This window comes from Gopherus flavomarginatus, chromosome 4 (assembly GCF_025201925.1).
Source record: "Gopherus flavomarginatus isolate rGopFla2 chromosome 4, rGopFla2.mat.asm, whole genome shotgun sequence".
Lineage (NCBI taxonomy): Eukaryota > Metazoa > Chordata > Testudines > Testudinidae > Gopherus > Gopherus flavomarginatus.
This window is the reverse complement of record NC_066620.1, coordinates 149,589,436-149,615,407: the sequence shown is the minus strand read 5'-3', so window position 1 is coordinate 149,615,407 and position 25,972 is coordinate 149,589,436. Positions and strand designations below refer to the sequence as shown.

Genomic DNA, 25,972 nt, shown 5'->3' with positions numbered 1-25,972 from the left:
CTTGTTGAAGAATAGATTTCTTACCTATTCTCTGTTATAACTGGTTCATTTAGGTCACAGGAGAGGAACAGAGGTAATGTACACAGTTAGAGAAGTACCATGTGTTCCTTAAACGCAGCTAATTTTGTTTATTTTGGTTATGTTGTCCATGTGGTAATAGAGTGTTATAACATGGGAGACAAGAGACTTACTTTGTCTTTTCCCAACTTCTGTTTTATAATATATGGACAATGGCTTTAAAGAAAACAGGTTCTGAAACTCCAAGCAAAAAAAGAACTTCCTCTTCCAGGCACTGGCAATCTCCTCCAGTTGTGGTTATCTTCAAGGACATGGAAAGTTTCACAACGAAAGTACTTCAGGACTTCATAGTTATCAGCAGGTAATGTGCCCTGAGGTTTTGGACTGGTGCCCTTTTACTCCTTTCCACTTTTTCTAGTTGTTGCTATAAAATTAAAGGCTGGAGCTCAGGTGTCACTTTTGCTTGGGGGGGTAACCTGCCCACTTTGCCACAAGAATGCAGGCCAAATCACTCGAGTGCTGATGGTTCTCCAGTGTTTCTTCCCATATGCCCAGAAGGACAGAGAGGTTCTCCATAATTCACTGGAAAAGAATTGTACAGTGACTCAGCTAAATGCAGCACAAAAAATCTTTGGATATGCCCCTAGAAGTCCAAGTGACACTGGTGGTTGAGGGGGTGCAGCAACAGTAAGGACACAGTAACTCGGGTACAGCTTCTCAATACAGCTGCTGAGATCCAGGCTAGGCTAAACAGGGTTCTCAGACCTCATTTTTGATCACCCAAGCTAACTCTGGAGTGACAACATATCCCTTCTTGATTGTAAAATCTTGAGACATGCAGTATCCCTTTACAGGGGCATGGAGAAGATGGAAAACTGAATCCGAAATTTTGAGAATCGCAGTAGTAGTGCAAGTGAGCAGGCAGTGGAAAACAAGCACTGTTGTTAGTAGAAATGATGAACTGTTAGAATACTACCTAATTTCCAATGTTCTGAAGTCCTTGAAGGGGTGGTTATTGTCCTGGTGCTTGTCTGATGGGGAATAGCTGAGGTCACATGTTTGAAGTTGAGTGGGAGGGTTCCAGCAGCTGATAAGTTCAGATGTTTGTCCTGTGGTTTGCTGGAGCAGTGGCTCTCAACCTTTGCAGACTACTGTACCCCTTTCAGGAGTCTGATTTGTCTTATGTACCCCAAGTTTCACCCAATTTAAAACCTGCTTGCTTATAAAATCAAACATAAAGATACAGAAGTGTCACAGCACACTGTTACTGAAAAAGTCTTACTCTCTCATTTTTACCATGTAACCATACAATAAATCAATTGAAGTATAAATATTGTACTTACATTTCAGTTATAGTATATATAAAGCAGTATAAACAAATCACTGCCTGTGTGAAATTTTAGTTTGTACTGACTTTGCTAGTGCTTTATATGTAGCCTGTTGAAAAACTAGGCATATATCTAGATGAGTCGATGTACCCCCTGGAAGACCTGTATAGAAGCCTAGTGTCAGTGCAGTAACTCTACAATTAAAAGTTGTCATCCATAAAATCTGGTACTGTACTGCTGGACTAGAAGTCAGTCAGTGTTGTGCCTTATCTTTTAAAGAAGGTGCTGGGGAGGTTCCTGGGAATTAGACAAATGCACTTTACTTTGTTATTGCAAACTAATTTACCTGATACTAAAGATGGAGTTAAAACATCTTGATGAGATAAAGTTTAAAAAACAAAACAAAACAACACGGTTTCTGCATAGGAAAATCCTACTTCTCCAGTCTGTTAGAATTCTTTGAGGTAGCCAACAGAATAGTAGATAAAGGACAGATGCTATATATAACTTTTTAAGATTGATTAAAAATTCTTCAACAAAAGCTCTCATAAAAAGTGGCTAAGGAAATGTTATAGTTATGGGATTGGAGTTGAAGCCCTGTCATGGACTGAAAACTGGCTAAGAGGTTGAGAGCAAAAAGGAGGAATAGTCAGTTTTCATCAGGGAAGAAAGTTAGTAGTGGGGTGCCACAAAGATCTGTAATGGGACTAGTATTTAATATATTAGTGAACTTTAAGGGGCAGTGTTAAATTGTATGACACTGTTTTGGATAACGTGAAACTAGAAAAGGGAAGAGGCTATACCTCTGTATAAAGCAGTAATAGACCCTCATTTGATCACGGTGCTCAGTTTTGGCCATCATATGTCAGAAAAAATGAACTAGAAATAGAAGAGATCCAGAGAGGGCAAAAATAAGAGAAATGGAAAAACTCCAAAACAAAGAGAAATTTAGAAGTTTAGGATTGTTTTAGAGAAGGAACGAGTGAGTGTTTAGTAGGTCTAAAACTTATTGCGTCTGTATGTATGGAAAGTGCTTTTTGGGCATTCCAATTTTCCTTTTCTCCTAACACATGAACAACTTGATAAACAGTGAAATTAAAAAGCAATACGTTTAAAACTGCAAAAGATACATGAATTACACCACAAATAATTAACTATGGAACTCTCTGCCACAATATGTTGTTGAGGCAAAGAGTCTAGTTAGATTTTAAAAAGTGGTGTGTCTGGTGGTGGTGGTGTTCTTGTTCATATATTGTATTTATTAATCACAGGTGTGTTAGGATAAAAACAAGATGAAGTCAAGGGGGAGAGAATTTCACCCACGGAAGGAATATAGACTCTTTAAGAAATACTAAATCAAACACACATCTCTCTAGGAGACAGAATTAACTTCTCTCATAGGAATGCTAATTTGTGTAAATATGCGGTGTTGTTGTAGCCGTCTTAGTCCCAGGATATTAGAGAGACAAGGTGGGTGAGGTAATATCTTTTATTAGATGAACTTCTGTTGGTGAGAGAAACAAGCTTCTGAGCTACACAGAGCTCTTCTTCACACAGAGTATCTTTCCAAGACTTGAGGAATAGCTCCGTGTAGCTTGAAAGTTTGTCTCTCTCCAACAAAGGTTGGTCCAATAAAAGATATTACCTCACCCGTCGTGTGTTTCTAATTTGTGTAAGTGTCAGTTATGGATCACTTTATCCCCTTCTTCTGAAGCATTTGTTGTTGGTTGCATCAGAGATAGGATTGGTGAACTTAGAGGCTTTGGTCAGATCTGATACGGCAATTCGGAATTCAGATGAATGATGTTTCTTGTTCGTCTCAGGAAGTTAATGTGGGTGGAAAGTTAAAATTGTTTGATCTAACTGCATTGCCATACTTTCAGAAAGTTGGGTTTCTTGTAAGTTTAATTCTAAATGTCTTGCTTCATTTTTTTATTTTATTATTTTTAAGCAAACTACAATACTTTTTTTAAGTCTTGGGGCTCTTGTTTTTGTGTAAGACACCGTATAATGACAAAAAACAATCAGACCTTGATCTATGATTGTCTCCCTTAGGTCCTACTGCAATTCAAAGAGTAAATAATAATTTCATTTACCATTTAATTATTTTTATCCATGTGAGCCTTTCAACACTATTTATTAAAGTTGTTCCTTAGAAATGAAAATAATTTCAAGGCATATTTAGAAGATTATATTTTGGAATTTTTCAGCTTGGTAAAACTAGCAAAGGGGAACCTTTCCTGTACTGTAACACTAAAAGCAGATGTTTTACAAGCATTTTCCTAAAGATTGGGTCCTCAGGATACAGTTTGATTTTGTTTTTCCCTTGAGTGCTTATAATTTTTGTTCTACCCTTTTCATTTTCTTCTCAAATCAAAACTCATCTTGTTCCAATTGTAACAGTCCATTTACATTGTTTCTTTGTGATGCCTAGTCCTTTAAGAGTAGTGCTGTATTGTGAATATACTGTGTTGCTTTGTGGTTGTGGTGCTGGGGAAACCCGCATAATTATTATGTTTTCTTTTTCCTTCCCTACTTTGTGGTCTAGTCAGCACATACATGAATTCCCTCTTGTACTCATTTTTGGAATTGCCACGTCTCCAATGATCATCCACAGGTTACTTCCTCACTCTGTTTCTTCTCTGCTGTGTATAGAGCTTTTCCAGTCTCTTTCCTGCAAGGAGCACCTGGCTACAGTAATTGACAAGGTAATTCCATTTCTAGATAAATGAGGGGGGAATAGATGTGTACAAATATGGTGTATGAATTCATAGCATCTTGTGCTTTAAAAGTAGACTAATGTGAAGCTTTTAAAGTGGGATCTGTTCCTGAGAGCCATATGTTCTGAATACTCTCTGTATACCCATGTCTTTAAGCTCTCTTTCATATGCTGAGAGTTGGAGACCATTCAGAAATTATTCAGTACATATCTTCAATTCTTGTTTGTATTAACGTTCATGCACACACAACTATACGGTTTTCATTCACTCCACTTATTATAGTGCTGCTTTGAAGTAAGATTCACTTAGTTGTAAATAGAGATGGCTTCACATGGCTTATATTTACACTGAATATTGCAGCTTAATGTGAATTCTGCAGCCCATTGAAAATGAGCAGAATTATCCAAATATAAGGTCCCATCATGCAGACACTTTGCTTGTGTGATTTCAGTGGAATGCATTTGTAGAGTGCCAGCAAAACTATTGCATATACTGGCAGAAAGTAGTTTTGTCCCAGATGCATGCTGTAATATTTGTTTTATCATTCATAATTTGAAAAATTATAAGTAAAATTAATGCCAAGTTTGAATATAACTAAAATCAGACAATATAAAGTTCAGGATGTGGTGAAATCATAAGCTTTAAATAAAAGTGTGTATGTTTTTGCAGCAGTGGAAATACATGTGGTTTGGCTGAAGATGACTACATGCATTAATCGATTAATATAGTTTAATTTTAGCACATTCTGAGAGTTGAACCAAATGCAGATCTAACTGCTTTGCTATTTCCATATTCAAGCAGGTTCATTATAATAATTGGCTGTTGCTACTAGCAGTTACATTTACCTTGAAATGTAATCTATTCTGGTAACATTTAGCAAGGAAATATTTTTTTCCCTTTGTCTCCTGCAGCTACTTCTGACAACTCAGTTTCCCTTTAAACTAAGTGAGAAAGTGTTGCAAGTTCTAATCAACATATTTTTATACCATGATTTCTCTGTCCAGAACTTTATCAAAGGATTTCAGGTAAGAAGAATTTCTATTACAGATAGGCAGTGGTGTTACTTCATGGTGGCAGACTTGTACTCAACTTTTTCGGGCCCGATTTTACTCCTATTGAAGTTAGTGGCAACATTCCCATTGAAAACTACAACTGAAATCGGGTCTCTAGATAGGGTGTTTTTGGAAATGGGAAAACTGTTGGGAAGCTTGCAGGAATTGTGGGAAGGCAGTTTAGAAACTGCTTATTCTGTGGCACAAGTCACGTGAATAAAAAATTAGAAACAAAAAAAGAGAATCTACCTGAAAGGGTAGAAACAAATTTTCTATATTAATTTTATAGGCATTCTTTGATGCCTTTCAATTTTGCATGCTAATACTAAAAAACTCCAGTCACATAAAGAACTTTGTAACAGGAAAAAACTTTCCATCCCAATATACGGCCCAGTTTTTGTACTGCTATATTTTTTTTTTTCCAGAATGACTGTGGTGCAGTCTTTCAAAAAAATTGCATTGAGTCAGAAGGATGTTTTCTACTATACTGTAAGGCCCCAGAACTGCAAACACTTACACACTTGAAATCAGTGGAACAACTCAAAGTAGCATAGTGAAGCATATGTGTAAATGTTTACAGGATCAGGACCTAACAGTATGATTTCAGGTGTGTGAAATGTGGCTCTTGTCATGTTCCATTGTTTCATTTAATGCATTCTAGCTAATGTTTGTACCTTAAATGATACACTCTTTACTTGCTGCTTTGGCATGTGTGAGGTTGGGCCTGGTCACATAACCCAACAAATTATGTAATACTTAATGTAATTGCTGAATTTTGCTATTATTGAAAGAATAAATTAATCAAGTAATAATTGAGCAGCTATAGATCTCATATAAAACAAAAAGCAATTGACTGAATAATACGGGCCGTAGAAAATGGCAAAATGAGGTTGCCTATATTATTCGTTGAATAATAATCAATCACCTTTAGTGACAATAGAAAGTAAAAGATTATTAATGTAATCTGTGTTGCCTGAGTAGACTCTAATAAAATTTTTAAATAAATGTCATTACTGTCATTTTAGCAATTGTTAATAAATTGTTCAGCTTATTTAAAAGTTAGGAAACCGCAGGGAATGTGAACTGCATAGATATTACAGGTTTTTGCTGCATTATCTCTTTCAGCTGTCTATTGTGGAGCATTTCTATTCCCAGCCCCTCAGTGTGTTGTGCTGCCAGCTCCTGGAAGCTAAGAAAAGAGTAAATTCTTTATCACACAATCAGTGTGAAAACATTCGAAGCCTGCCATCTTTTAGAAGGTAAAGGAGAAATAAATATTTTGAACAGTCCTATATTCAGTGAGCATTTAAAAAAAAAATACTTGTAAATACAGCATTGTGAAATGTGTAATTATATGTGCATATGTTACACAAAACAATGATAGTCGTGAATTACTTCTGAAATTCTTTAATCTCTTGTCTAAAGAATGCAGCTTTTATTTTGCGTAAAATCTGCTGCAAAATCCTTCTGTTGAAAGATCCATTTTTTCCTTTTGTCCTTCGCATAGAAACATATTCTTTTGACAAATGATCTAATCAGTTGATAAGTTATGGCAGAGCCAGGACTTAAACTGCAGGATTTTGTAATGGCCACAGACCCAACAGAATCCTGACCACCAACATTTTTAAAACTATGCATTGTGTAACTTTTATATTGTACAAATATTTTTGTTTGCTTTTTACTTCAGATATGTGGAAAGTCAAGTCTCCGAAAAACAAATTGCACTTCTGACTGAGGACAGTTCTTTAAAGGTAAAGTGTAAAATCATTTGCGGGATAGGAACAACCTTCCAAACCCCTCCTCTGCCCTTTGCATGAAATGGGATAGAAAACTAGGGTAGAACTTGGTTCTGTGTATCATTTTTCATTTTGTAGATATTCCAAAACATGTCTAATGATTTGAGAGCTGGGCTTTAAATCTACATAATAGTCCCGGTTCTACTCTGTGGTGTGTTGGACAGGTCACTTAGCCTTTCTGTGCATTGAGTTTACCATCTGTAAAATGGATAAAATAATTACCAGAGAGGTTGTGGAGCTCAATTATTTAGGACCCACTCTTAATACTTATTCAGGCAAAAAAAACCCATGAAATGGAGTGTTTGCCAGAACAAGGGATGAATAATTAATCCTGCATGCTGTTCCATGTGTGGGCTCCTGTACCTTGTGTAGATCTCCATTAAAGTCAGTCAGACTCCTTATGGATACAAAGTGTTCACTCGTGCTAAACAGAATTTCAGGACTGTGGCCTTAATTTATAAAACACTTCTTTAAAATCTTCAGAGGCATGTCCAATATAAACGTTTTACAAAATGAGCTAGATACAAGTGGTACAGTGACAGTGTAAGTAAATGTTACAGCTGTTGTAGGTGTAGCCATGACTCACACTGGCGTAGGCATAAAAATTTGTTTTACAGAGAGATATTAACTCAGGAGACCAAGTTTATCCTGCACTCGTTTTGAGTATGCTCTTTTCCTACCCAGAGGGCACCTAGGCTGCCATAAAATCCAAGGATCAACATTTCTGTTAATTGCCTAAATCTGCATTTTTAGTTTCCAGTCTAGTTTTAAACATTTTTAAACCACTTCAGGATTAAACCATTTTAACATGCTTTTGCCACCCAGTGTTGGTGAGGCTGAATCATGTTAAAATATATTGAATAAAGTGTTTGAGATTACAAGTGCATAAGAGAGTGACAAGATTTACTTGTAAGCTAACTATATCTCCAGGCTGCTAGCAGAACATTTGAAGGGATATAATGGGTTTCTCTAAAACATTTTTTATATGAACTTTTGAAGACATTGCCATGCCTTAGTGAAGGCCTTATACTGCCTTCCCTGACTGAGTGACATTTGATCTGCTCAGCGCCTTTTGGGCTGATATCCCATCTCATTCCAAAGCTGTTATTAATTATTTGTATTAATATAGCACCTAAGGGCCCCAGTGATAGATCAGTACTCCATTATGTTATGTTTGTACAAACACAGAACAAAAAGATGACCCCTGCCCCAAAGAACTTACAATCCAAGTATGAGACAGGAGACGGGAGTATAAGGAAATATTGAGACCATACTCATGAGACCACAGGATGCTCCATGAAACCACAGCATGATAAGCAGTTGTATCAGTATACCAGCAGTGAAAACTGGCAAAGGAGAGTTTTAAGTAGGGATTTGAAGGTGGATAATAGGGTAGCTTTGCAGCTGTTTATGGGAGCTCCTCACAGGTATGAGGGGCAGCATGGGAGAAAGCACAAAGGTGCTTGTTTGAAAATTTAGCAAATGAGCGATGAAAGCTGGCATCATGGGCCAGTTGGAGGTGAGAATGAGAGATGATCAGTAGGGTGGGGATAGGCCATGAAGAACCTTGAAAGCGAAGACAAGCAGCTTATGTCTGATGTGATGATAAAGAAGATGGAAACGAGTGGAGGGATCCAAAGAGAGAGGTGACACAGCCAGTGCAACAAGCTAGAAAAATGACCTATGTAGCAGCATTCTGGATGGCTCTGAGTAAGGTAAGATTGCATTCATCCTGACCAAAGAGAGCGATATGCACTAATCAAGATTAGAAATGATGAGAGGATTGACTAGAATTTTAGCTGTTTGGGTTAATAGGAAAGGCCATGTCTTAAAGATGTTATGGAGATAGCAAAATTTAAACATAGCCTGGATGTAAGGACCTAGACTGAGGTCCAAATTGAAGATGATGCACGGACTATGGGCCTGAGTGACAGGCAGGATGGTGGTTTTGTTCACAGTGATAGAAAAAGGAGAGGTGGAGGGAGGATTAAGAACTCCATTTTAGCAATTTTGAGCTTGAGATGACAGACATCCAAAAGGAGACATCAGAGGCCAGAGGGACAGGCCAAGATTTTAATTCGCACAGAAGGCGACAGATCTGGAGTAGAGAGACAGGTGCAGATGCGTTGGAAGTTGAATTTGTGTTTGCAGAGATAAAGCTTAGAAGGAGAATAGAAGACAAGGGGACTGAGGACAGAACCCTGTGGAACCCCCATGGAAAGTTAGAGGGCAGTTGAGGAGGATCCTCCAAAGCGTGTGCTGAAGGAGTGATTAGAGAGATAGGAGAACCAGGAGAGGACAGAGTCATGGAAGCTGCCGAGGGAGGACAAGACTCCAAGAAGAGCATGGTTGCCAGTGTTGAAGGCAACTCACTTGTCAAGGAGGAGGAGATGGAGTACTAGTTCTGAGCTTTGACCAGGAAGAGGTCATTAGAGACTTTAACAAACTGTTTTTAACGTAGTACCAGGGGCAGAAACTGGATTAGAGGGTTTAGATGGAATTGGAGGAGAGGAATACTGGACAGTGCTTGTAGATGACATGCTCAGTGAATTTAGAGAAGAAAGGGAGAAGTGGCGATAGTTGCAGAGGCAAGTGGAGTCAAGTACAGTGGAACAGTGATTGTATTTGAAAGGAAAGATACAGAGGGGAGTGAAGTTAAGGAGAACAGTTAAGGGCGTGAGTGTGAGGGAGATCAGAGGATGGAATGGGATCAGGTAACTGGGGCAAGTGGAGGGGTTAGAGGAGGATAGCAGACGAGAAACTTCATGCTTCTATGATGGGGGGAGGAGGAGAGAATTGTAGGAGGCATGCTGAGGGGAGGAGGAAGTTCCCTGTCATATTTTGTCCATTTTCCTTTGGAAGAAGGCAGCAAGATCCTGTGCAGAGAATAGAAATGAAGGAAGGAAAGCTTTGAGGAATGAGTCAAAGATAGTGAAAAGGTGACTGAAATTTCAGGCTTGGGATTCAGTTTAAACTGGAGTAGTATAGCTGTTTAGCTAGGAAGATGGCAAATCTGAAGAGTAGTGACAATCTGTACTGGAGGAGGTCAGCGTGATCTCAGGATTTCTGCCAGAGATGCTCTGCAGTGTAAGAGCAGAAGAAACAGATATTGGGGTGAGTCAGCACTGGGGGTTAGGAGAGCAGACACTGTGAAGGGAGAGAGGGGCAAAAGCAAGTGGAAGATAGTGAAGCATGGGTATCACTTCCTTGGAACTATTGCACAAGTTGCCGAGTGGTTGGAAGAGAGGGCAGAGTGGAGAGGGCTGAGAGTAGTTGAGAAATCAGTGATGGATGAAGTCACTGAAAGGCTGAGTGACAAAATGGGAAGAAGGGCTCATGAGTGACACTGAAAAAGACCAGGTGATGATCCAAGAAGGGGAGCTCAGCAACAGAAAGATCAGAGAGAGAGGAGTGCTTGGTGAAGACCAGCTCAAGGGAATGGCCTTTTTGATGAGTGGGGGAGTTGAAAGAATGCTGCAGGTAAATGAAGAGATGAGGATAAGAAATGAGTAGCTAAGGGGTCAGATGGGTATCAATGGAAGCTGAAGTAGCAGAGGATGAGTGTGGGAGATTGTCAGAGGAAGAGAGTGCCGGGAGTCAAAAGCAGAACGGAAGTCTGATGCGGAGACTATAGAACACTGTGAGGAAATTCAGAGAGGCCTAACAAAACTTGGTGAAATGGGCAGCATGATGGCTGATGAAATTCAGTGTTGATAAATGTAAGTTAGTGCAAATCAGAAGTAATCATTGAACTATTTATGCATATTGCTGGGTTCTAAATCAACTGCAAGCACTTAGGTGAGTGTAGTGGGGGAGGTCTGTTCCTCTGTGTACAGCTGGGAGCGGGGGAGAAAAAACCAAACAAACAAAAAGAAAAGATGTATAAAGAATGGAATCAACAGTAATACTGAAAATATTATAATGACTTTATATAAAATTATGATATTACCATCACTTGGAATACTGTGTTCAGCTGTGGTCATCCCATCTGAAAAAAGACAGCAGGGGTTTGAAGGAAGGAAATGAAAATGATTGTTGCTTTTGAAAGAGTCCCTTCTGAAAAGAGATTGAAAAGACTGTTACTGTTTAGTTTAGAGAGGGGATGGATTAGAGGGGTCATGAGAGAGAGAAACAAAATAACCAGTGGTTTGAGAAGATAAATCATGTGCTCCTTATTATCCTTTCCCATAACACAAGTGCACGGGGACATTCAATTCAATTGCAAGCAATGCATTTAAAATTGATAATAGGAAATACTTCTTTACCCACTACATAACTAACCAGTGAAAATCATTGCCACAAATATAACTGGAAAATGGTTTAGATCAGGGGTAGGCAACCTATGGCACGCGTGCCGAAGGCGGCACACAAGCTGATTTTCAGTGGCACTCACACTGCCTGGGTCCTGGCCACCGGTCCGGGGGACTCTGCATTTTAATTTAATTTTAAATGAAGCTTCTTAAACATTTTAAACTTTATTTACTTTTACATACAACAATAGTTTAGTTATATATGAGACCTATAGAAAGAGACCTTCTAAAAATGTTAAAATGTATTACCGGCACGCCAAACCTTAAATGAGAGTGAATAAATGAAGACTCAGCACACTAATTCTGAAAGATTGCTGACCCCTGGTTTAGATGTTTGTATGGTTTATGAAAGCATCCACATTATATAATGTGGAAAGTATCCACATCTTATTAAATAGGATTATAAAAATAGAGAAACTCTCAGGCTTTGGAGCATAAACCAGCTACTAGCTGACAGAGTTAATAAATTTCTTCTATGGTAAGGTTATCCACTCTGGGTTTTTGCATCTTCCTTTGAAACATCAGGTACCAGCCATTGTTAGAGACAGGATACTGGATTAGATGGACCGCTGGTCTGATTTATTATGGCCATTATCTATGTTTCCAGGTTGCCTGCTTGGAAGCTGAGGAGTATCTCTGCAGTTTCATATAGGCCTCCCTGGATTTATAAAATCTAGACTTTATTGGTCACTTTTTTCCTGAAATTTGATGCATGATAGATAATGGAAATCTCATAATCAGAGAGTGGGATGGCTTCACAGAGCCAAAAGATACATATCTTTTTTCTTTTTCTTTTTTAATTTTTTTGTATTCTGAATGCAGTCATAGAATACAGAATTGGTATTAGCTAGTCATCTGTCTCTTAAGGAAAAATTCTTAAAGCAGACAGAGAGAACCTATTTATAATGAGTTCACATTTTATTGTGATCTGTTCTATTAGTATTTCTGCAGTAGAATAAGAGAGGAAGTTTTCTTAGTAAACAAACCAAGAGGTAGCAGATCACAAGCCCACTGCTGTGAAACTCGGCAACTTGTGCAATAGTTCCAAGGAAGTGATACCCATTTGACAACAATCCATATTCTAGCAGCCATGAAATGCCAAGCAGAAGTCCTTGGAACAATAAAAATCTGCCTTCATGAGTGGGAATTGAAACAACCAGTCTCTGATCAGATGTTTCATCTCTGTCACAGATCTGTTTGCCCCCACATATAATTCCAAGTTAGAAAGTTTCTGACAAGCAATCCTTCAGAAGTCATGAAGATGTTGTTCTGATTGATGTCTTTCTGTACTACTGATCCTAAGATATCAAACTAAAACAGTCTGGAAAACAGCTTCTATAATCTCACACTGACTTAGAAGATACTGAATTGTTACAGTTAAATTCATCTTGCCAATAGTTCTTCTCCCTTCTCCCCCAGTAAAATAACCAACCATTACTGCAATAATCTCTTCTGCAGATGGGCTGCTGCTGAAAGGAGGAATCTAAACATATAAATTCTCTGACAGAGTATTACTTACTCTGCAGTCAGCCAGAAAAGGATCTATAAAGTCAGTGTGTCACCAAGTGAATGATTTTTCTTTCTACAATTCATAGAGGAGTTAAAAGCAATAAATCCCCCCATGCTCTTATTTTGGTCTAGCTGACAGAACTTTCTATTCTGCCCTTCAAATAAGGTTTATTATATTTTGCTTATGTCCCATTTAAGCGTTCTACAAATGGATTGAAAAGTATAAAACAAAGGAAGCATCAATTTTAATACTGAATGTCCAAAAAGACTTAAACTGAGTTTAATCATAAACACCATTTCACTATCTTGGGATTTAAGACTTCCAAAGATCAAAAACTCCCTTCATGTCCACAATGATTTAAGTTCATCTTTCTCTCCTGGAAAAGAAGATTCATAGTAACTATAACCTCTGTTAGAAGGTTGGGGAACTGCAACCAATAACACTGACTCATCAATAATTTTCCCACTGTTTCCCCATCTTACAAAATATAAAGCTTGCATAAAACTAGACCCAACATTCTTCATTTGGGAAGTATCTTATTTTATTTAAAGATTGAAATGCAATTAAACTAAATAGGTTTTTTGTGTGTGTGGTGGGGACGGAAGTTGTTTATTTTTAAATTCTGAAATAAGTGCCTGAATAGTGAAGGATATGATCTCATGCTAGACAGTCCTTTCAGAATGGAGTAGAAAGAAATTGTTTTGTTTTAAGACATCTGCTAAAGAAATGCCAGCTTCCTTGTCTGTGTACTAAGAAAATAGCGATCGAAGTCACAATAATGCAAATGTTTAATCTCAGTCCAGTCATTGCCTCACTTGCTGTTTCCTTAATAACAGAAAGGACATTATGAACTTATTGTCCATCAAATAAAAAAAAACTGTCATGTATCAGAAGGAAAAGATTGGGCTTTAGATCCATCAGCCACAAGGCACTGCTTGTTAAAGTTATAGCTATGCCAAGGAGCTATGTGGCACTGGGGAAAAAATCAGAGCTGCTGTTGGATGTTCTTTCATCCACACTATTGATTTCTCTTACCCAAATATGTAATTTTGGTATGAAGAATAGAACCCCAAACCAAAGTCATTTTTGAAAGTTTGAATGAAAACAGAACAATTAATTTTAGCACTGAGCTTTTCAGGATCACCCCACATTGGTTCAGTGGTCTTTGTGGCTCTAAGCTCTGTGACATACTTTGGAATTGAATCAAATCTTTTCCAGTACCCAGAGGTGTTTGAATCTGTGGTATTTACCATATATACTCATTCATAAGCTGAATATTTTTGGTAAAAAAGTGACACATCAAGGAGCGGGGATTGGCTTATAAACAGGTCTACACCAAAATTTGATTATTTTAAACTGTATGGAATCATTGAATTGAATATCTAATACATTGTCATTTTGTTTACCTGGAGCATCTGCAGGAATGGAGCCCCTCAGCTCCCTGTGGCCGTGGTTCACTATTCCCAGCCAATGGGAGCTGCGGGAAGTGGCGCTGTAGATGCTCCAGGTAAGCAAAACATCCCGACCCTCCAGCAGCTTACCCTAACAGGCTGGGAGCCAAAGTTTTCCAAACCCTGGAATATAGGGTCATCTTGTGAAAGGGTCATACAGTTTTTGCCATTTTTACTTATCCATCTTGGCTCGTCGGCTTATAAACAAACAGGCTAATGAACAAGTATATATGGTAATTCATACTCCATTTCTGTTTTTTTGCATTCATATATCTAGTTTAGATTCCCAGCTTCAGTGTTGAATTGCTTAGTCTTAGGAAAATAATACTGTTAATAGTTGTATAGTTGTTATAACTGAATAACAAAAAAAAAAAAAAGCATTAGCAAAGCCTTTATTTATCAAGCGGAACTCTGACACTATTATTTAGGGTCAGATTTTGGCATCCTTACACCAAAATCAGTAGGACTTCTTGAGGAGTAAGTAATGGTGGCAGAAATGGCCCATAGTCATTAAATCCAGATTATATGTGTGTGTCCTTATTATATGCACCTGATACTTCATTTGGCAATGTTTACTTTTACCTAAAAATGCATTTCCTTTGTATTTATCATGCAGAATGGAATTAATTTGCAATTGAATTTAAAAAATGTTTTCCGATCTCTGTAGAAATATGCTATTTATGCAGAGGCATGGGGATTATATGTCAACTTCTGTAAACTCAGAGCACAACTTTGAAAATATCTTAATATGTTAAATTTTCTGAGGTTTTGTATTGGGCATTTTGTTAGCCTTCTGCACTAATCAGTTTCACAGCCTGCATATCTGATAATGGAAAGAGAGATCTCTTATATGTTCAACAGAATACAAGGGCACACATGTATGGAATAAGTAGGAATAATAGGCAGCGGGTTTAAAACAAATAAAAGGAAGTTCTTCTTCACACAGTGCACAGTCAACTTGTGGAACTCCTTACCTGAGGAGGTTGTGAAGGCTAGGACTTATAACAGCATTTAAAAGAGAACTGGATAAATTCATGGTGGTAAAGTCCATACATGGCTATTAGCCAGGATGGGTAAGGAATGGTGTCCCTGGCTTCTGTTTGTCAGAGGATGGAGATGGATGACAGGAGAGAGATCACTTGATTATTGCCTGTTAGGTTCACTCCTTCTGGGGCACCTAACATTGGCCACTATCAGTAGACAGATACTGGGCTAGATGGACCTTTGGTCTGACCTGGCACGGCAGTTCTTATGTTCTTAAGTCTGCTTTTAGTGAGTCTTTTTAAAGTAAAGGTGGTGGAATGGCCCTCCGCAGGCTAGGATAGACATAATTGATTTCTGGCCATCCAAAAAAAGATACTTGACCTAGCTTTACTTAGACCCTAATATAACAGGAACCGCTTAGATGATGAGAGACTAGTTATAGGTTAATACTGTGGTTGAGATCCTCAGACCTGCTGTGGTTCTTTTATGCCAGGTACAGGGGCCAAAACAGTATAAAAGGAACCCTAAAAGCTCTGTATGTAGTCAGGGGAGGATTCCTCTGGCACAGGCACTTTATAAGATTTCCATGAGGCTGCCTTCCAAGGACTCCCTTGCAAGCTCTAGCACAGGGGATATGCTGGGGGCAGGATGGGCATGTTAGGGACAACATTGCAATGCACGCACTCTGGGGATTCAAGGCTGTGCTGTGGCCCACCCTTACGGCAATCTGGGGAAAATGTGTAATTCAGACCAACACCTAGGGCTATATAAGGTACACTGTGGGCCTTCTCTCATAGACTCATAGGTCAGAAGGGACCAATATGATCATCTAGTCTGACCTCCTGCACAAAGCAGGCCATAGAACCCTACCTATCCACTTTTATAACCCCTAACCCAGGACTGAGTTACTGAAATCCTCAAAATTGGTTTGAAGACCTCAAGCTGCAGAGAATCCACCAGCAAGCGACCCATGCCCCACGCTGCAGGGGAAGGTGAAAAACCTCCAGGGCCCCTGCCAATGCGCCCTGGAGGAAAATTCCTTCCCGACCCCAAATATGGCGATCAGCTAAACCCTGAGCATGTGGGCAAGACTCACCAGCCAGCACCCAAGAAGGAATTCTCTGCAGTAACTCACTTCCCATCCCATCCAACATCTCCCCGCAGACCATTGAGCAGACTTATCTGGTGATAATCCAAGATCAGTTGCCCAAATTAAACTATCCTATCATAACATCCCCTCCATATACTTATCAAGCTTAGTCTTAAAGCCAGATAAGTCTTTTGCCCCCACTACTTCCCTCGGAAGGCTGTTCCAGAAATTCACTCCCCTAATGGTTAGAAACCTTTGTCTAATTTCAAGTCTAAACTTCCTAATATCCAGTTTGTACCCATTCGTCCTCGTGCCTACATTAGTACTAAACTTACATAATTCCTCTCCCTCCCTAACGTTAACCCCCCTGATATATTTATATAGAGCAAGCATATCCCCCCGCAGCCTTCTTTTGGCCAGGCTAAACAAGCCAAGCTCTTTGAGTCTCCTTTCATAAGGCAGGTTTTCCATTCCTCGGATCATCCTAGTAGCCCGTCTCTGGACCTGTTCCAGTTTGAATTCATCCTTCTTGAACATGGGATACCAGAACTGCACACAATATTCCAGATGGGGTCTCACCAGCGCCTTATATAATGGTACTAACACCTCCTTATCCTTGCTGGAAATACCTCGCCTGATGCATCCTAAAATCGCATTTGCTTTTTTAACAGCCGTATCACATTGGCGGCTCATAGTCATCCTGCTATCAACCAATACCCCAAGGTCCTTCTCCTCCTCTGTCGCTTCCAACTGATGCGTCCCCAACGTATATCTAAAATTCTTATTATTAATCCCTAAGTGCATGACCTTGCACTTTTCACTATTGTATTTCATCCTATTACTATTACTCCAGTTTACAAGGTGGTCCAGATCTTCCTGAATAGTATCCGTGTCCTTCTCCGTGTTAGCAATACCCCCCAGCTTTGTGTCATCCGCAAACTTTATTAGCACATTCCCGCTCTTTGTGCCAAGGTCAGTAATAAAAAGGTTAAATAAGATCGGTCCCAAAACCGATCCTTGAGGGACTCCACTAGTGACCTCCTTCCAGCCTGACAGTTCACCCTTCAATACAACCCGCTGGAGTCTCCCCTTTAACCGGTTCCTTATCCACCTTACAACTTTCATATTCATCCCCATCTTTTCCAATTTAACCAACAATTCCCCATGTGGAACCGTGTCAAACGCCTTACTGAAATCGAGGTAAATTAGATCTACCGCATTTCCTTTATCTAAGTAATCCGTCACCTTCTCAAAGAAGGAGATCAGATTGGTTTGGCACGATCTGCCTTCAGTAAATCCATGTTGCAATTCGTCCCAATTACCATTGACCTCTATGTCCTTAACTACTTTCTCCCTTAAAATTTTTTCCAAGACCTTACATACTACAGACGTCAAGCTAACAGGCCTATAATTACCCGGATCACTTTTGTTCCCTTTCTTAAAAATAGGAACTACGTTAGCAATTCTCCAGTCGTACGGCAGAACCCCCGAGTTTATCGATTGCTTAAAAATTCTCGCTAATGGGTTCGCAATTTCACGCGCCAGTTCCTTTAATATCCTCGGATGGAGATTGTCCGGGCCCTCCAATTTTGTCCCATTAAGCTGTTCAAGTTTGGCCTCTACCTCAGTTGCGGTAATATCCACCTCCATATCCACATTCCCGTTTATCATCCCTCCATCAACGCTAAACTCCTCACTAGTCTTATTAAAAACTGAGGCAAAGTACTTATTTAGATATTGGGCCATGCCTAGGTTATCCTTAACCTCCATTCCGTCCTCAGTGTACAGCGGCCCCACTTCTTCTTTCTTTGTTTTCTTCTTATTTATGTGGCTGTAGAACCTTTTACTATTGGTTTTGATTCCCTTTGCAAGGTCCAGTTCAATACGGCTTTCAGCCTTCTTCACTTTATCCCTACATGTTCTGACCTCACCAAGGTAGCTTCCCTTGCTAATCCCGCCTTTCTTCCACTCCCTGTAAGCTTTCTGCTTTTTCCTAATCCCCGCTCTGAGTTGCTTGCTCATCCAGCTTGGCCTACAACTCCTGCCCATGTTTTTTTTCCCCTTTCTTGGGATGCAGGCTTCCGACAATTTCCGCAGCTGCGACTTAAAGTAATTCCAGGCCTCCTCCGCATTTAAATCCACAAGTTCCTCCGTCCAATCCACTTCCCTAACTAATTTCCTTAACTCTTTAAAATTAGCCCTCGAGAAGTCGAAAACCCTAATCCCAGATCTACATTCGTTTATCCTTCCATCTAGTTTGAACTGAATCAGCTCATGATCACTCAAACCAAGGTTGTCCCCAACCACCATTTCTTCTATGAGGTCCTCACTGCTCACCAAAACCAAATCTAAAATGGCATCCCCTCTCGTAGGTACTTCAACTACTTGATGAAGAAATCCATCCGCTATCACATCCAGAAAAATCTGACCCCTATTATTCTTGAAAGCACTCGTCCTCCAGTCTATATCTGGGAAGCTGAAGTCTCCCATAATCACACATTTCCCCTTTGTGTTTACTTCATTAAAGACATTAAAGAGGTCTCTATCCATATCCATATCCAAATCAGATCCTGGTGGTCTATAGCACACCCCAAGCACTATCTCAGGGGAAGTTCTAGTTGCTTTTTTACCCAGTGTGATTTTTGCCCAGACAGACTCTGTTTTATCCATTCCATCGCTTCTTATTTCCTTACAGTTAATCTCATCATTGATGTACAAGGCTACTCCACCACCTTTGCCTTTCTTCCTGTCTTTTCTAAACAGCATATAGCCTTCAATACCTGTACTCCAGTCATGAGTACTATTCCACCAGGTTTCTGTTATCCCTATAATATCTGGTTTCACTTCCTGCACCAGTAGCTCCAGTTCCTCCATCTTGTTACCTAGGCTCCTCGCATTAGTGTATAGACATTTTAATTTTTGGCGTTTGGCGTCAGTGACATTCTTTCCCCCGTCGTGCACAGACCTTCTACCACCAGCATCACCCGTTAATCTGGTTTCTACTCCACTATTCCTCCTTGGATCAATTCTTTGGTCCGCAAGGGTATCCCCCTCTCACTTTGTTTACTTCCCTGTCTAGGTTATATTCCGGCGTGGAGATCTCCTGAACATCTCCCAACCATCTCCCCCAACTTCCTAGTTTAAAGCTCTCTTGATGAGGTCGGCGAGCCTCCATCCTAGAATTCTATTTCCCTCCTTACTTAGATGAAGTCCATCCTGAGCGAACAGTTGTCTATCTGTAAACGCTTCCCAATGACCGTACATCCCAAAGCCCTCCTTATAACACCAATGCCTGAGCCATCTGTTGATCGCCATAATCTTGTCACTCCTTCGTCGCCATGCTCTAGGAACCGGCAGAATCCCGCTGAAGATCACCTGAGCCTCGATTTCTTTGAGCGTCTTCCCCAGTCTGGCATAGTCCTCCTTGATACAGTCCAGCGAGTAACTAGCCGTATCATTCGTTCCCACATGAAGGACAATCAACGGATTCTTTCTTGCTCCCGCTAGGATCCTATTCAGCCTCAGGTCCACATCCTGTATCTTAGCCCCTGGCAGACAGCACACCCTTCTGTTCTCCCGATCAGGTTTAGTTACAGGCCTGTCTATTCTTCTCAGTAAAGAGTCTCCAATCACGTAGACTTGCCTTTTCCTGGCGACAGTGTGATTCTCCGGTCTATCCCCCACACCAGCTGGCCGCAAGTCCTCTCGATTTGTATTCGCCCTTACAATCCTCCTAGGGCTCATACTTGGTGTCGCCTCCATCGACTCCTCCCCTCCTTCTGCAGGACTAGCTGCTCGTCTCTTTTTCCTTGCCCTCTCTCCTTCAGCAGCCTGCTGTGCTCCATCTTCATTTTCCAACTCAGCAAACCTGTTCCTGAGTTCTATTTCTCCATCGCTGGCCCGTCTCTTCCTCTGCCTAGTTCTCCTAGTCACATGCTTCCACCGTCCACTTTCCTCACCCAGCAGCCCCTCCTCAGAGTTCTTTGGTCCTGCTTCTATCCGCTCGTCTGAGCTTATCCCCTGTGCCTCATCATGTCTGTGTTCCATCATCTGCTCAAACCCCCTTCTAAACTCAGCCAGAGTTTCCACCTGCATCTCCAGTCCTCTTATCTTTTCTTCCAGCAGCTCTATCAGGCGGCACTTCATGCAGACAAAACTCCTTTCAGGTGCCCCCTCCAGGACCATGTACATGCCACAGCTACCGCATCCGGTCATCCTCAGTGTGTCTCTACCTGCTGCCTCTGCCTCAATCATACCCTTCCAACTCTGTGCCTGGCAATCCATGCCTCACACCGCACCACAGGCCCCCAACAAGCACTGGGCTGCTGGCAGACCCCTGCCCCTTCCCCTGTCTGACTTCCTGGTTTCTCTGCCTTGGTCTCCCCTGTAACCTCCCCCTGGAAACTCCCACTGAAACTCCCCTGTTAGCAGCTGTTTGCTGGCTCCTGTGCTGCTGCCTGAGTGCCTGGCTCCTTATATAGGACCCCTAATCAGGTAAGCCCCGCCCCCAACTCAGGGCTCAGCCTCGCTCCCAGCACACGGCCCCTAGCAGCCTGCACACACACTCACTCACACACAAACTCCACAATATAATCCACAAACTAAAAAACCTGCTCCTCGAACAGAACTCCCACTGAAACTCCCCTGTTAGCAGCTCTGTTTGCTGGCTCCTCCCTGAGAGCAACCCAGGATCAGGCGGGCAGAAAGATGGCTTGAAGCTACCATAGTCCTGTCTACCCTAGGCTGGGAGTTTTAGCACAGAATAACACCCTGTCAGTAGAAACAGAACTATGACCTTTTTGTTCATTTACAACTGATGTACTTCCAGTCTGTGTGTTATAAATCCAAGTGCTGCATAAGTAAATTATCTACAGTCTTTACAATGGAGCGAATGTTATTTACATTTTTCCAAATATAAGTACTTCGTTTTTGTTGTACAGAAAAGCTTTTGCCTTAATTAGTATTTCTTTCAGTTGAGCTAGCAAGTGCAGGGAGAATATATATTTTTTCACTTGGACTAGTTCATTCAAAGTTGAGAAACCATTTAGGAGTTGAAAAAGCAGAAAAGCTTGTTTACCTCTTCCAGTCTATGAAAACCAGCTGGCAAGGATGAGATCTACTAATTCTAAAAACTTGAAGGATATAGGATAGATTTTCAAAGGTATTTAGGCACCTAAAAATGCAGAGGCACCTAATGGAATTTTCAGAAGTGCTTAAGTAGGTCCAGTGCTTACCTCTCATTGATTTCAGTGGGAATTAGGCATGTAAACTTCTCAGGCACTTTTGAAAATCTTTGTCTCTAAATATCTTTTTCGGGTCACCGTGGGCCAGGTTTTCGAGCTGTCATGTCATTAACTACATTTAATATTTCCTTTGTTTTAATAAATCAGTTTTAAATTAAACTGCTGATTTTTGTTCATTTTAATTGAATTCCAATTTCTGTCCAAATGCAGCTTGACACAAAGCACGAGTAAGACATCATCTAGTAAATAGGAAAGACATCATTCACCACTTTCTAACAACATAAAAATCTGAAGGGAAAAAAAAAAAGAATTTGAATTAATATATTTTGAGCCATATAATTGCTTAAATAAATGTGTATAGATACAGTTTGTCCTGCTGATTAGCAAAAAGTACCAAATGGAGTATAAAGACCATATTTAGTTGCAAATCAACATGTTTTAATGATTATATCAACCAATGAGAATGAATCTTTCTTTAGGAATATAACTAAAAAGGCACAAATGTGAAAAAAGATTGAAATCAATTATTTAAATCAAGATTTCCTGCTTCCTGATTTAAATCACGATTAAAATCACTTTGATGTAAATCAGTCCCTCCTAGTTTGTCAGAACTTTAGAGTTCCTTTAAAATATTTTATCTGTGTTTTTGATATTTTGTGAAGATTTCATACTGCTTTGTTCTGGTGGATATTGAACTACTTTGTTAAACTGTTATTCTGTCACTTTAGGAGGTAACACAGACATTACTGGAAGACTTGCATATTTACCATGAGAATTATTTCACAGTGCTGAGATGTCTTCATGTTTTCACAACTTCCCTTCCAAAGTACCCTTTGGGCAAACAGGTAAAGTACTATCATTCCCTGGACCTCTCTTGTTTCATGGTTGACCTCTTTACAAATTTGAAGTCCACTCCTTCCTTCTCTCTCCACTCCTCTTTTCCTCCATGCTCTTCCCACATACAGTCAGATATTTTTGTCTTTACTATGGACTGAGGGAACAGCACATCATTTCTTTAACAATGCCTGTAATACTCTGTTGTAAATAAACAGCAGAGGGCTGATAGGGAGAAGCAGATGCACAGAACAGCCAGTGCTTCTGTGATGTGTTTGGCTTTTGTGCATCTGGATTTCTCATAAGTAGTACAGTCAATTTTCCATTCCTCCTATCATCAATCAACTAGTTGCCTAATGGTTAGATTTGGATGAGAATTAACATCCTTTTGGCAGGAACAACATAGCAGTGATGGGACAGTCATGGGTATTCTTAGTAGTTAGTTGTATATTGACTTGTGTTAGAGCTCTGGTATGACCAAACTCAATTTCTCATACCAAGCAGTTATTTTCCCCCACATTCTACTAATGCTGCAGAACATTCCATGATGTGCATTTTCCCCATTGGTTCTAGATGTATCAGATACATTGTTACTAGATGTAGATCTTAGCTGGAATTCACTCTGAACTTTCCTAACCTTTGGGAATGTGGAATGTTTGAATCAGAGGGTTTGATTCAAGTTCATTTCTAACCCCTGCATTCCCATCACCTGAATGGACCCTGTTAAAACGACGTGCTGAGCGGCAAGCATATTCTTGCCATACTGAGGGCTTAGTCCCAAGAGATCCTGAGTGCTTTCACCTCAAACTGCAGTCAGTGAGAGTTGAGAGCATTCAGCTCCTCACAGGATCACTCTTTGAATGAGTCAGTCATTGTTTTGAAAAGTGAATGTAAAACTAACTCATTGCTTGTTTTGTAAAACATTGTGTTCCCTTTACTCATATACTGGTTTATAGATCAGAGAGCTGCATTGTGCATGTTTGGGAAAGAGTGTGTGGGAAACAGAAGAATATGAGTCAGCTATTCAGTTACTAAGGTAATCTTTCTCCTTTCCATTTTCTTGTTTCGTTTTAGACATATAGAATATCTTCCATCTGTTTCTCTAGAACTTTACATTTAGAACTCTGCCGGACAAGAAGTTTTGCAATGGACTAGACTGATTGATAGCCAATTACATTTTCAATCATTTTAAATTTGCATGCCTGTTCTTCTCAGTGGAACTGCCAGAAGCTATCTGAGGCTAGATTCTAATATCTTTCCCTCATGCTGATTACGCTCTGAGTAGTCCTACTGAAGTCATTGAGACTACTCAACCTGAATGAGAGGGTCAGAATCTGGACTTTGGTAATTTGTTTGGAATATTTGTTTAAATGATGGTGTTCTTTTTTTATTTTTTTATTAGATCTTCATAATTTGATTAATAAAATTCATAGAAGATCAGTGTTGGAAGGGACCTCAAGAGGTCATCTAGTCCAACTCCCTGCTCAAAGCAGGACCAATCCCCATAAATCGTCCCAGCCAGGGCTTTGTCAAGCTGGGCTTTAAAAACCTCTTAGGATGGAAATTCCGCCACCTATTCCAGTACTTCAACACCTACCTGGTGAAATAGTTCTTTTTCCTAATATCCAACCTAGACCTCCCCCACTGCAACTTGAGACCATTGCTCCTTGTTCTGTCATCTGCCACCACTGAGAACAGCCGAACTCCATCCTCTTTGGAACCCTCCCTTTCAGGAAGTTGAAGGCTGCTATCAAATCCCCTCTCACTCTTCTCTTCTGCAGACTAAATAAGCCCAGTTTCCTCAGCCTCTCCTCGTAAGTCATTTTCCCCAGCCTCCTAATCATTTCTGTTGCCCTCCACTGGACTCTCTCCAATTTGTCCACATCCTTTCTGTAGTGAGGGGACTCAAAACTGGACACAATACTCCAGATGTGGCCTAACCAGTGCCAAATAGAGGGGAATAATCACTTCCCTCAATCTGCTGGCAGTGCTCCTACTAATGCAGCCCAATGTGCTGTTAGCCTTCTTGGCAACAAGGGCACACTGTTGACCTAGTTCCAGCTCCTCGTCCACAGTAACTCCCAGGTCCTTTTCTGCAGAACTGCTGCTTAGCCAGTCAGTCCCCCACCTGTAGCAGTGCATGGGATTCTTCTGTCCTAAGTGTTGCACTTGTTGTTTTGTGATACTCTTTTGTTATCAGTCAAGAAACATTATCAGTGTTGTTTGCAGTGATATTGTAGCCATGTTGGTCCCAGAATATTAGAGAGGAAAGGTGGGTGAGGTCATATCTTTTATTGTACCAACATCTGTTGGTGAAAGAGATAAGTGTTTGAGCTATGCTACCCCTCTGCCAGTTCAAGACATCCGCAACAAGGACCAGGTTCAATATCTGAGGATTCCTCTTAATATTACAAAACAGAACTAGTTCTAGCCCCCACCCAATAATCTGGGAAAATGAACCACCACCGCTGGGCATTTCTAAGAGGCAGTCCTTTCCCACTGTCAATCACTGAGCCTGTGTCTAACAAAAGAAAACTTTTATTAAAAGGGAAAGGGAACCCAGCGTTAATTTGGGAAAACACTTCAACCGTGATTCAAAAGCATGTAACCGGAAGCAAACACTCACCCCACAGTACATTGGGCAACATCCTTTACCTCAGTATCCCACCTTGTGGTATGAAAGTCCAGTGAATGAATGGGTGTTTAACGTGCTGCTCCCCTTTCCCTCCGCTGCACCTCACTCACAGTGGTTGTGTTTGGTCACTGAAAAGCTAGAGTTCAGAGGTGCTTTCACATGGCTTCACTTCCCATCCCTGAAAGGGTGCCTCTTCTGCTGCCTCTACAACTGTCTCACTGTTGCCAATTCCCTCTGCACAAGACTGGGATCCTGTGGGGTCCTGCAGGGTCCGCTGCCATAGTAACAGGAGCGGGACAAGAGTCAGATTAAAAATAGCCCCGTGTAGGGCTCTTGCTAACAGTGGCAGAGGTGACATCTCTTCTGCTGCTCAGCTTTGCCACTTATTGCTGCTGCTTGCTGCTCACTGCCACTTCTGCTATGTTCTGAGGCGCCATCATTTAGCCCAGCTCTTAGTAATTTCACTGGGTAACGGGAAACCTGAAGAACTCTCTGTAGCTTGAAAGCTAGTCTCTTTCACAACAGAAGTTGGTACAATAAAAGATCCACCTTGTCTCCCAGGGTTGGCAAGCCAAATGCTCTGAAAGTAATGTGTTCCAAGTGACCTGTTTACAGCTTTATTATTTTTCTTCATAGAATGCTTTACAGATTTGCATGGCCCCTACGTAATATTTTCTTTAGTATTGTAATTTCAGTGAAGGTTCCACCAAATCAAGTTTTCCTGTTGACTAGCAGTGTTTAAAATAGAAACAGCATCAAAGCAATTTTTGAAAAGATATGATGTGGTTGCCACTTTACAGTTACAAACATTTGTGAAAATTTTCTCTATGATGGTAAGTGATCAGGTGCAAATATGAAATGCTCAGATAATAGGATTTCATGTTGCTGGCATACAAGAAAGGAGCAGATAGACACAGAGCTGGGGTCATGGGGAATCCTTCGAGGGCTCTGTGCATTTTCACTTATGGGATTTGGCACCTCTGACATGGAGCTATGAACTG

At 40.4% G+C, this 25,972-nt stretch overlaps 1 protein-coding gene across 3 annotated transcripts in view; it reads left to right on the top strand.

Annotated features, from left to right (window-relative positions):
• Positions 1–25,972, top strand: part of ORC3 (origin recognition complex subunit 3) — a 260,786-nt gene that overhangs the window by 203,732 nt on the left and 31,082 nt on the right. For all 3 annotated transcript variants that reach the window (XR_007773973.1, XM_050950111.1, XM_050950112.1), the window contains 7 exons: positions 243–379; positions 3,895–4,054; positions 4,978–5,091; positions 6,244–6,377; positions 6,806–6,869; positions 22,231–22,347; positions 23,293–23,372. Coding sequence is in view for 2 of the 3 variants with exons in the window: in XM_050950111.1 (XP_050806068.1) it covers positions 243–379; positions 3,895–4,054; positions 4,978–5,091; positions 6,244–6,377; positions 6,806–6,869; positions 22,231–22,347; positions 23,293–23,372 (806 nt within the window). In the remaining variant the exon portion in view is untranslated. The remainder of the gene's footprint in view (positions 1–242; positions 380–3,894; positions 4,055–4,977; positions 5,092–6,243; positions 6,378–6,805; positions 6,870–22,230; positions 22,348–23,292; positions 23,373–25,972) is intronic.